The following is an 11,207-nucleotide window of genomic DNA, read 5'->3' on the forward strand; positions in this document are numbered from 1 at the left end:
TGGGGAAAAGATAGGAACGCTATAGAAACGGAGCGCTGGTGTGCGTATATACAAGATAGACGGTATATAATACGGCTTCAGCCTGGGATCATGTCGCTTGCGCTGGAGCCGCAGGTGGCGCTGTCGGCTGGGCCTCCCCTATGATCCCGCCATCCTGACCGGCTTCAGGCTCGGGAGCAGGCTCCTCCGGCGGCGGCGCAAATCGCATCTCCTTGCGGCCATTCGCCTTGTACTGAAGGACAATGTCGTTTCCGCTTTTCCAGACGTGAGTCCGCAGTGTCGCCAAGCTCATCAGTGGATCCAGCAACTGGACAAATGTTAGCATCTGGACTCGTTCACGGGGAGCAAAGTCAGCAAACGTACCTGGCCGTTGCAGTAGAGCTCCATGTACTCCTCCGGCTTCAGTGGATTCTCCTCCGGCTCCTCCGCTGGTTGCTCGATCCGCTCCACGACATAACCAATGATCTTCTTAACACGCAGCATGCGGTTAGCGTTGAGCCTGTTGTTGCCATCCGCTGAGGCGACTGGCGGCAAGTCGCCCAGAGGGTGAAGCACAAAGGAGATCTTAACCGGTTCCTTGGACGTGATCTGGTTCTGAAGGAGGACATGACCAAGCCACATGGGGGCCTTGTGCTCTATCACATCGGCATCGGCACCGACGCCTGCGATGGTACCTTCGTAGACGTTGGCAACGCTGCCAGAAGTCTCCTCCTGGATGAAGATCTTGGTATTGGGCGGAAGCTTGAGCACGGGCGTCTCATTGGGCAAGCTTGGCGACATGCGCGTCTCGACCAACTGGTCAGGCTGCTCAATGAGCTGTCTGTCGTAGTCGTTTCGCATCTTCTGTATGACGCCAAGGAAGTTGTCCTCGACTTCTTTCTCATGGGTTGACGAGGCTTCGGACTCTTCCGCCTTCTCTTCTGGAATGACTGGCTTCTCGGTGGCGGTTTGCGATGCCGAGCGCCCAATCTTCTTGGTTCCAAAGGACATGCGGAACTTTTTGCCAAACGCACTCGTGGGTGACTTTGCCGTGTCCTGAGCCTTGTCCTTGGTTTTGTCGGCGTCCGTGGTCTCCGCAGCTGGCGTGGAGGGCGTGGCCGGGGCCTTCGCCGCTGTATCAGCTGGGCCAATCGTGCTTGTGAAATAATCATGATCCCCTGATGGGCGGCTGGTGTGTGACTGCCGCTTTTCTAGAGGGCTGAGCGGCGTCGCAACGGCATTTTCAGACACACCCGTAAGCCCTGGGCCTGGAGTAGCCTGGTTGATGGCCAATCCTGGGGTCGTAGTGGGCATGTGCAGCCCGTTCGCTCTGGGCGTTGTCGTCTGATCTGGTGTCTCCCAGCCAGCCATATTCTGTGGAGGGAGAGGGATGGATGTAGGCGCATTGGCGCGACTTGCAACCTGCCGCTTCTCCACACCCTCGTTCAGTGCTGCTCGGTACACCTCGTCACGCTTCAGCTCCTCATCGATGAGGTTTGCAAACAGGGAGCGCAGGATCCATCGACCCAGCGAAATCCTCTGATCCTCTCTGAACTCCACTGCCTCCTCGAGCTTCAACTGATCGGCGTACACCTCCGCATCGAAGCAGTTGTACTGCTCCAAAACGACAGTGAGATTGCCGGAGGCAAGGTCAATATGACACCATGGAGCCACGGCTTCGGGTGTGTTCCTCATCTCAGCGACCTCGTCCAGATGCATCTTTCCAAAGCTCTCCATCTGTCGACACTGTATGAGATCCCACATGACTACCTCGCCCGCAGTATCCACTGTCAGTACCCGCCGCCTATCGTTGAGAAGCTGGTGCTTGAGCAGCCCGAATTGGCCTTCAATAGTCTCCGTGGGGTTCTGGTGTATAGGTTTAACGGATGGCTCATCTAGCGACAGCCCAGGTAATTGTGTTCCGGTAGTGGGAGCAGCAGCCGGAGACTCTGTGGCCCCCCCTTTGGCAACTGCGGCTGCCGGTGCGGAGACACTCGCAGGTCGGAAGGGGACAGGGGCTGTATTCGAGAGCTGGAGAATCGACTGTGGTGATACCTTCTTCTGTTCCGAGCCATCCACCGCAGAAATTGACATTGGTCGTGGTCCTCGAGACGCGACTGAAGCACCCCTATGGCGCTTCATGCTTTCCCTCAGGTAAGAATAGTCGTCCATATCGATATCGGCCCAGCGGTTGATGGAGGACTGCATTGTCGCCGTCCATATGTGCCCGTCAGCAACGGTCATCCCCCATACCTTGTTGTGCTCCTGGGCCACAGCTAAGCTCAGACCGTTGTCCATGTCCTCAAGCTTGCCACGCACGTCAGTCTTGGCAATGAGACCGTCGCGGTCAGCGCTGTGGAAGACGCGAAGTTCCGGGTGATCAGATCGTAGCGCCCAAACAGGGGCATCGTGCATGGTGAAGGTGTACAGGCAGCGACCAGCTCGGGTACTCCACATCTTGATGGTCTTGTCCGCACTGGCGCTCAAGATGAGTTCTCCTGAATCGCCAATAAGGATGGAGCGAATGTTGTCCGTGTGGCCAACCATCTTGGAGAATCTGGTGCCCGATCGAGAGTCGTACAAGCGCACCGTCTTTTCGGGACTGCCGACCGCAATAATATTGCGCCCGGCGCTCAGTGCGTATACAGAGCCCTTTTCCGGTTTGTCCTCGCCCTGCGTGTCAATCTCGAGGGTCTTGCCACCACCATTGAGATCCCAGAGACAGACCTTCCTGTCGAGACCTCCAGAAGCTACCCAGTTGAGGCCCATGTCGCCGGGCGGCACTGCCAAGCGGTTGGCATAATCGGCATGCCGCCCGATCTCGAGAGGTTCCGCATGTGCCTCAGAGTGTGGTCGCCAGACCTTGACCGTCAAGTCCGTGGAGGCTGTAACGACAGCCGTATTGTTCTGCGCAAGGACAAGGTCGCGGACGGTGTTGTGGTGGGCTTGCACCTCCGCGCGAAATTTGGTCGTCGTCTTGGCGGAGGCCGCAGAAGACTGGTCGATTGTGCGATTCTCGCTTTGGTCGAGATTGATGTCCCAAGCGCAGATCACTCCATCCTTGCCTCCAGAGTACCTGCGCAAGTTCAGTGAATGCCATCTCTCGTGTTACGGTCGATAGAGCTCACAGAATATTGTTGGTCGAATCGGCCGCGACACACCACACGCCTAGTCGATGGCCGCCCGCTGAAGCCCGAGGGTTTTCAATGACTGCAAGTAAGGTCAGCTACCACTGAGGCCATGATCTCGAGCAAGGAGATATCGATTGGCTACATGCTGGGCGTGTGCCATCAAATTCCGCACGCGACATTGGATAGGAGGCCTGCGCAAGCTGGCTTACCATAGCTGATCCTCTGGCGGGCTTTCTTTGTCGCCATTGCGGCGTCGCACCACGCGAGCTACCAACAAGAGTCAAGCTTAGTGAAGTGGCGCGGTCGTCGTGTCGATTCGAAAACACAGCGACGAGAGCAATTACTCCTACGCAAGTAAATCACCAAGAAAGTTGAAGCAAGCCACGTGCGGAGGACTGGGCCAAACGGGTGGTTGTGGGATGGAGTGAAGGTGAGTGGCCAGCAGGGCTGGGGGAAGGTGCCTCCCACCGAACGTCATTCTGGAGGAGGGCGCGGATTGGCCTACCGCTGGCCAAGGCTGCGTGCCAAGCACCCCTGTAACCCAGCGGGCGGGCGGGCAGCCTTTGGCGGGGAAGCGCTAATCGACGGGGAGCAGCGACTGTTGAGAACTTGAGACTGGACTCGACCCGACCCGACTGGACTATGAGCCACGGATAATAACACTCTCCCTGCCCTGAACAAACAGCGCATACATCTTTTGCGCCCCCAAGTTCAAGCGAGTTTGATTTTTGGTCGTAATTTTGATACTTCTGGCTTCCTTTGATCTTACAAGTTCCCTGCTTCGTAGCATACCTTGCTAGCAGGTGCTATTCGTCGACACCAATATCACGCCAGTTTTGCCAGTTATCATGAACGTTGCCGAATCATGAATGTCGAGCTGTGCAAGCCCCCTGTCCTTCACACTCTCCTCTTGGCGCAAAGACCCCTCTTTCCAGAACGACGGGCCAAGGTCCAAACCGCCGAATTCAACCTGGGCGTCTATCCGCTTTAGCCGTCTCTCAAGATCATGCAGCGCACCTCCCCTTGTGGTCGCAAAGGAAGAGATACGTGTCGGGCGCCGCGGCCGCTGCCACTGCCAATATGTTGCGAATGCGCGAATGCGTGCGCAGTCGAATGGACCGGTATAAAGCAATGCGATTTCGTGCCGTGAAGATGCGAAGACGATTTATATCGATATGTGTGCGCAGGCCTCCCTCCTGCCGTCGGGGTCTTCTACATGACCACGCAGTTGCACCCCATAGGACACCACCGTGCTGACCGGACTCTGACTTGATGGTCGCATTGCGGACATTTGTCATCCACCTTCAAGATGTCGTCGCGGCGACCAGGGCAGGACTCGTTGAAGCATCTGGTGTTGCCCCGCAGGACCTGATGGCCACACTTGGTATACTCGATCACGTTTCGGGTGCACATTGGGTCTGAGTGACGGGCTGGCTACCCGTGCCCAGCAATGTCGCAGAAGCAGGTGTCGTCGGGCAAAAGATGTTGGCAGTCGCTGAGGGAGTAGCTGTGGCAACTTCGAGATCCAACCGCTGATCAATGACGAGATTCCAAAGAGGCGCAACCGGAACCCGCGGCAACGAAAGGTGATGCTGGTCTTGATGGGATTTGCGTAAGAAGCTGCAGAGACCGAGGCGTCCTGATCCTGAGCGACTGCGTAGCGACTGAACTAATGTTTGCGAGAGTTATAAGTGACGAGGACCAGAAGACCGAGAGACTCGAGTAAGGAAGGTGAGTGAGTAGTAATTAGAGTACATGTAGCTGCAAGAAACAACAGGACACTAAACGAGGTGAACAAAACCGTTCGGCTCACGGCCGGCTCCTTCTCTGGGCACTACCTTGTGTTAGACTGGACTCTGACCTCGACATGGAGCGATCTGGATTGCAGGTTGCATCCCATCTCAGGCATGGCAGTGCAAGCGCAACCTCCATCATTGGTCAACAAAGCCTGCCGCGTCATATGGCGAAGCCGGACTTTTTTAGGCTCGTGCAAGTGTTCCTGGCCTTGCATCGATCCGGCACACACTTTGCTTTCGCGACGCAGGCGATGTTGGAAACTAGTCTCGGGCCCTTGCTCTATCCGATATGGCGGGCGGCGCAATACGAGGGCACTGCCATGTCCTCTTATGGAGTATTATGTACAAGTACTTGTAAGTGGCCCTGAAGGCACACCACTGTGCCGAGCTGCCAGTCCCACCAACGGAGGGGCTGGGGCTTACACCGTCTTACAGTGAATGGGTGCCGTGCGAGAGGGTCCAGTGTCCAACAACTTCAGTTAACAAGACAGTGGACATCAGATCAGTGATAGGACATGATGCTCTCCTGTTTTTGCAGAGCCTTGGCTGTCAGTGCTATGTACCTAGGTATCATCGATGGAAGTGCAAACAATTCGTCTAGTGCTGTACGTACATGCAGCTGCAAGCCTGCAAGAAGAAACGTGCTGGCACCCGCGCATTCCGGAAACCCACTTGTTGGAGCCTGAGGCCCCTGCGTCCATGTCGTGTGCGTAGTTGCATTCGTAGCATTTCGGCGCCGCAGATCACCGTGGTGTGAAATCGAAATCCAGCGCCCATTCGTCATTCGCTGACGTGTGCTAGCAACTACTCGCCAGTCTATCCGAACTGTTCAACACAATAGGGCACTGCCCAGGCACTGACTTCGGTACTGACTTGTATCGACTTCATGCTAAGCTTTGTGGAGCGCCGATCTGTCTGCAAGGTACTCCGTACTTACGTACAGCGTTGTGCTGGCCGACTCATCCTTCATCAATCTATTCGTCTCAAGAGCAAGACCCAAGATCTGTAGTCATGCCTTGCTTCAAAGCGCACCGATGATTAATCAAGTACGTAGCAAGATGTAGGCTCATGAGCACGAGGTAGCCTATTAAGAGTTGATATAGCTTCTAGTCCTGTTAACGAGGAAGGTCACCATCTCCAGGCATGCACAGATCTGGCTCTGGCATTGGTATGTCCTGCTATCCAATTCGCCTCGTACAACTATATTATGTGATCGATCGCCATTTGAACTACACCCACCCAGTCCTGCAGTTTCTGCGCTCAAGAGATTCAAGTTCGTTGCCATGATTCGTGATCACTGGATTCTGTTAACGGGGTCCAGTCGCCCGCAATAACATTCAACCGGGTCTAGGCGGACCTGTTGATCCGCTTGTCATGCACCTAATGTCAAACCGTGACCCGAAACGACAACGCAGTCGGAAAGGGTAAAAAAAAAGACCACATTTTGGTGAGGGTTCACCTTTTCTTCCACCTCATTTCCTCGCTCGCCTTACTGACTGCCCCACATCAACAGCGCCGCCAGGCACGACGGATCTTTGGCCACCACATGACTCTTTCTCCCTTTCACCACCACATCGTGACAACAGATCGCAAATTTCTCCCTTCCTACTCCGTACGCAGTGTTGTCCATCAGTACTCACGACCTTATAGCGACGACACCCTGTCAAGCGCTGCATCGTCGTCCCTGCTCATCTACTGCTCGCGGTGAAGGAATCGTGCGCGTCAGAACTTTGCTAAATTGAAGTCATTGTTTGCGCATAGTCCTTGACACCTCGCCATCAACAAGAGATCACCACAATCGCCGATCATTGTGCATCGCATTCTGCCATCATATTACTGCGCGTAATACGAAGCGTTTCTGCTGCGTCCTTGTATTGATTGAGCTGCTGTGCTGGGCCTCCACCTCGCGCGACGTCAGTGATCAAGATCTTCTACTCTTTAACCATCATCTGCTTCCGCTCCAAGTGTCAATCACGATTCATCAAGCAACCGCTGCAATGGCCGACGCAACAAACATACAAAATCTGCTGGCAGCACTGGGTAAGTCGCGTTGGGTTGCGTCTGAATTGTGCCTGAACTGAAATCTAATGCGATAATACCAGCTGCCCAACGACCTGCCACCACAACCCCATCGCAAACACCGACATTGACGAACCCAGCCTATGCTCCTCCCCCGACCACATCGCAGTCCGCACCTGGGTACCAACCCCCTCCGCCCGGAGCGCCTGGATATGCCCCAGGCGCCCCGGGGCTGCCTGCTCCTGCTGCTAGTGGTAGCCTCGACCTCAGCGCCATCCGGCCTGTCAACTCTGGCACTGTGAATTTCAACGATAACCTGGCCAAAGTCCGCGCATCTGCTGCCGAGAGGGGCATAGCCTCGTACGACAGGCCCCTCGTCTATGGCAATGACAATCGTGCCCAGGACAGGCCATATGGGCGCTCGAGATCGCGCTCGCCTCCACGCGGCGACTACGCGAACCGATCAAACCCTTACCAGGACGAACGTCGCGGCGGCCACGGTCGAGACTACGGACGCGATCGATCGCACTCTCCCGGTCGCAATAGGGCGTTTTCGCCACGCAACAACGGCCGCGAGCGATCGCCCCTTCGTGGCGGCGACGATAACAGCGAAGTCATCCAGATCGAGTCAAGCCTCGTCGGCCTCATCATCGGTCGCCAGGGTGAGAACCTCCGCCGTATCGAATCCGAATCCAGCTGCCGAGTGCAGTTTTTGCCGGCCAGCGATGGCGGGCCGTTCAGGCAGTGCAAAATCAGCGGACCTCGCCACCGACGGGCCGAGGTGAAGCAGGCTATTGACCGCATTATCGATGACAGTGGTATGGGTCCCTTGAACAGGGCAGCCGACAAGCCTCGAGATGCCAACAAAGGCGGTGCGACTGCTCTGCGGGATGGAGAGGACCACATGCAGATTATGGTTCCGGACCGGACAGTTGGTCTCATCATCGGGCGCGGTGGAGAAACGATTCGCGACCTCCAGGAACGCTCGGGATGTCACATCAACATCGTCGGAGAATCCAAGAGTGTCAATGGACTTCGCCCTGTCAACTTGATCGGCACACCGGAAGCGGCAGCGAAGGCCAAGGATGCCATCATGGAGATTGTGGACAGTGACAGCCGCGGCGAGACGCCCGGCGGTGCTGCCAGTCTGGTAGCTCTCGGCGGACCCGGCATTGGAGGACGTGCCAGCGCTGGCCGGCCAGACCACCAACGCAGAGATGGCGGCGGCGGCGGCGGCGGCGGTGGTGGAGGGGCAGACAAGATCAACGACGCGGTATATGTACCGTCTGATGCTGTTGGCATGATCATTGGTAAGGGAGGCGAGACGATTCGCGAGATGCAAAGCACTACCGGCTGCAAAATCAATGTCGCCCAGTCTTCAGGCCCGGGGGAGGTCGAGCGTGAGATCGCTTTGATTGGTTCGAGGGACGCCATCGCGCAGGCTAAGATCGCCATTGAGGAGAAGGTGGAGGCAGTGGTACGTTCTCTCGTCGGCCAGAATGGCTGAATCTTTGCTAACCATCGAGCAGAGACAGAAGAGTGGCGGAGGTGGTGGAGGTGGTCGTAGCCGTGGTCACCACGACCAGGACCGTGGAGGTTATGGGCAACGTGACGCTCACCACCAATCTGCTAACCAGCCCGCGCAACCGCCCGCGCAACCGCCCGCAGCAGCCGATGGCAGCGACCCCTACGCACAGTGTACGTTTCTCGACCTTTTCTCGCACTCGATAATGAAGCTAACCGAATACACAGACGGCGGTTACCAAAACTACCTCGCCCTGTGGTATCAGTCTTTGATGTATCAGCAGCAACAAGGCGGGCAGGGAGCCCCAGCCGGGGGAGCACCAGCTCCCCCCTCCTGAGTGACGATGATGTCCTTGAACCGTCGTGTCGTGCCATATTCACGGGGGGGGCAACCCTGATTGAGACTCGTCCACATTGACCTGTGTCGAGAGACACCGTCCGACATGCCTGATGTGTGCCTGACATCGGTTTACGAAAAAAAGTTTTGATATCTTCATTGTGGCGGACCGGCGGGTTGCTGCGTGTACCGACTGATCCAGCTCCATCTTTTTCCTGCGCGCGCCTTTCGGGCTGCGGAGTCCATGATCAGACGTCCATCATTGACACCGACTTCTTTCTGATGTTGAGGCTTCCCCCGGCGGGCTTTAGGGGGCCAATGCTGGCTCCATGCATATTAGGTCGCGCATCGTTGGGTGTGCTTGCCGGCATGGGCTGCTTCTATCACTGACGTACAGTCTTCACACATGTCGAGGGCGACCACTGAAGCCTTCTCCCATGTGGTCTGCCTTCTCTTTCGGTGGCTTCGGTATCTGCTTCTAATGGCGTGGCGCGGCGGCGCATTTTGGGACTCTTTCGACGAGCCTTGACGTGTAATGTGCTGCCCATTCGGGTTCTCCTTCCGTCCAGTTGTGATTCTCTCACATTCTGATTTATAACTCATCTTGCTCATCCGCTGCGTTACGTTTTGGGATGAATGGTCCGGGGGGTTGGTCTGGAATCGATCAACGGTACTGCTTACGATGCGCGGGCTGGGCATGGGAGCATGTCTCTTCCGTAGAATTGACAGCTTAATAATGTGTACAGTATGATTTTCGTCTAATCTGTTGTCTCTATGGTGCCACCAGGCCTCCGATCCCAGATTTGTCTACGACCTCAGCCCCTGCAACCGCGCCAGATACTCTGTCCTCATTTAGGGCATCTGTCCAGACTTCCCTGATGCAGCGCCAGTACCTGTCCGCATCCTCTCTTGCGTGGGCGACGTGTTTGCTTCCTTCAAAGCATTCTTTCCTCACAACAAGGTACCTGTCTACCTCAGCCTCGAGCGCGTGACGCTCGACATCCTCAAACGACACCATCTCATCACCCGTGCCGTAGAGGTATAGCCTCCACAGTTCACCATCTGTGAGTTCTGGTGAATTCAGGAGCATGGTAGCCGCGTTCTGGGGAGCTTCATAGCCCCAAGGACGGTGTAGTAGAACTTCCACCCCTATGGCAAAATGGACGACAGGCGAGAGAAGGGCTGGCGTCGATGCCATGACGGCCTTGTGCGTTCTCATCCAATGGAAGTAGCCAGGGCACGAATCGAGGACGAGGACTCTAGGCGGCAATCGAACCCGGAGCATCTTGTGCAAGTAGGCGAACACGCCCGTGCCTCCATTGGAAAAGATCTGGCATATAATCTTCCTGTTGGGATACTGCTCCGCGTGAGATTCCAAGTAGGTTGATGCGGGCGTCAGATCCCGGGCTACTGCACCGGGCGTGTAGAGGTGAGACGCCGGACAGCGGATGATGAGGATCGGCGACGATGGGTACAAGGAAATGTACGGACTGGTGTACTTGGCAATGTGCGACTCTTGTGCTGCAAACCAGGTGCAGAGGACGATGAGGCTTGGTGAGGTTGGCGGCGGACTGGAATCATATGGCTGATACAAGGAGACAGAGGCTGAAAGTGGCTTCCAGTCGGCACTCGCCATTGTGAGCAATGCAAGTAGGAATTTAAGCTTTTCTTCTTCTTTTTGGCGTTCATTTTCGATCGAGTCGCATACGAGTCTTATACTAAGTGATTCACATCAAGTGTGCACGTCAGAGGATTCAATTTGTTGAGCGCGCGCATCCTTGCCGAGGGACCCTATACCGATCGTAGGCATCAGCGCGAGGCGGTGGGACACTGGGACGGACCTCGATATGGACCGGAATTCCGCTTCCCAAGGCCTTTTGACGACAGGAGAGATTGAGCAGAGCCGCTTGGGGCTGCAGACGGCAGGCTGTGCGAGCACAGATACTTTGCCCACAACAAGTTGGACCACGAGCAAACGAAATGCGAGACAGGCGTGCCTGATTCAACGTCGGCTGTGCCAAGACTTCGCGTCAGCTACGGCTATTTCGCCAGATGCATCACAAGATGCTTGTCACAAATACGGCCGACTTGTGACTCTCAGGTGCCGCCCCTTGGAGAAGAATTGTGGTGTTGGGAATAGGCACGAGCGCTTTGACACCGACAGCAATGCCTGCCAAACGAGCGGCGCTCTGGGCTGGCTTATGTCGCTCACCAGCGGCTACTTGATCAGAAGAATGACGACTGGAGTCCCTTTGGAGTATCACCACTTATTGTCGCTTCTTCTTGACGACCGCCATAGACCAGAAACCACCTTCAGTATGGCTATTTCGGAGGACTAGTCAGACGGTGTGCTGGCATGCGGCGGCTGTCGTGTAATTATCGCCCAGACGAACGCGACATCCGATCTCATCGAGCCAATCT

General features: G+C 56.0%; 3 protein-coding genes across 3 annotated transcripts; 1 reads left to right on the top strand and 2 right to left on the bottom strand.

Moving 5' to 3' along the window:
• Positions 1-10: 10 nt before the first annotated feature.
• On the bottom strand, positions 11-3,068 carry F5Z01DRAFT_483536 (uncharacterized protein). The gene is made up of 2 exons (XM_046260101.1): positions 364-3,068; positions 11-307 (listed from the first exon to the last, which is right to left on the bottom strand). Exons 1-2 carry the CDS (start codon positions 2,746-2,748, stop codon positions 89-91), a joined length of 2,604 nt encoding a protein of 867 aa, XP_046120627.1. The 5' UTR covers positions 2,749-3,068; the 3' UTR covers positions 11-88.
• Positions 3,069-6,903: 3,835 nt separating this feature from the next.
• On the top strand, positions 6,904-8,787 carry F5Z01DRAFT_634280 (uncharacterized protein; the record flags this gene model as incomplete). Its single annotated transcript, XM_046262042.1, has 4 exons — positions 6,904-6,946; positions 7,009-8,402; positions 8,455-8,623; positions 8,678-8,787. The coding sequence occupies 4 exons, from the start codon at positions 6,904-6,906 to the stop codon at positions 8,785-8,787; spliced, it is 1,716 nt and encodes a 571-aa protein (XP_046120628.1).
• Positions 8,788-9,173: 386 nt separating this feature from the next.
• F5Z01DRAFT_484238 (uncharacterized protein) lies at positions 9,174-10,528 on the bottom strand. Its single transcript, XM_046260108.1, has one exon. The coding sequence runs from the start codon at positions 10,420-10,422 to the stop codon at positions 9,559-9,561; it is 864 nt and encodes a 287-aa protein (XP_046120629.1). The 5' UTR covers positions 10,423-10,528; the 3' UTR covers positions 9,174-9,558.
• Between the last annotated feature and the right edge of the window lie 679 nt (positions 10,529-11,207).

The sequence above is a fragment of the Emericellopsis atlantica genome (assembly GCF_019669845.1).
Source record: "Emericellopsis atlantica unplaced genomic scaffold F5Z01scaffold_6, whole genome shotgun sequence".
Lineage (NCBI taxonomy): Eukaryota > Fungi > Ascomycota > Sordariomycetes > Hypocreales > Bionectriaceae > Emericellopsis > Emericellopsis atlantica.